The sequence below is a fragment of the Otolemur garnettii genome, unplaced genomic scaffold (genome assembly GCF_000181295.1).
Source record: "Otolemur garnettii isolate 467f Iridium unplaced genomic scaffold, OtoGar3 scaffold00108, whole genome shotgun sequence".
Classification (NCBI taxonomy): Eukaryota; Metazoa; Chordata; class Mammalia; order Primates; family Galagidae; genus Otolemur; species Otolemur garnettii.
The window spans coordinates 4,460,374-4,460,599 of record NW_003852503.1 but is presented as its reverse complement, the minus strand read 5'-3'; the positions used below and the strand labels follow the sequence as shown (position 1 = coordinate 4,460,599).

The 226-nt window shown below is 35.4% G+C and overlaps 1 protein-coding gene across 1 annotated transcript in view; it reads left to right on the top strand.

The window, feature by feature from the left end:
* Positions 1–226, top strand: part of POU2F3 (POU class 2 homeobox 3) — an 86,944-nt gene that overhangs the window by 34,715 nt on the left and 52,003 nt on the right. Inside the window, exon 3 of the mRNA XM_023517351.1 lies at positions 122–156. Coding sequence (XP_023373119.1) covers positions 122–156 — 35 coding nt within the window. The remainder of the gene's footprint in view (positions 1–121; positions 157–226) is intronic.

Genomic DNA, 226 nt, shown 5'->3' with positions numbered 1-226 from the left:
TTCTTTTTTCAAAATAAAGACACACTCTTTTCTACATCCTATTTTTTTCTCTAACCTTCACCTTCTTCCAATCCTGCTAGCAACTAATGTTTATTTTTTTGTTTGTTTTAATCTCTTCTAGGAAATGATCGAAATGGCCTAGATTTCAACAGGCAGGTAAGAGCTTGCTTGGGTCAGAAGAACACAATTCTTCTATAGATTTTGGGAGTCAGGTGTGCAGGATACA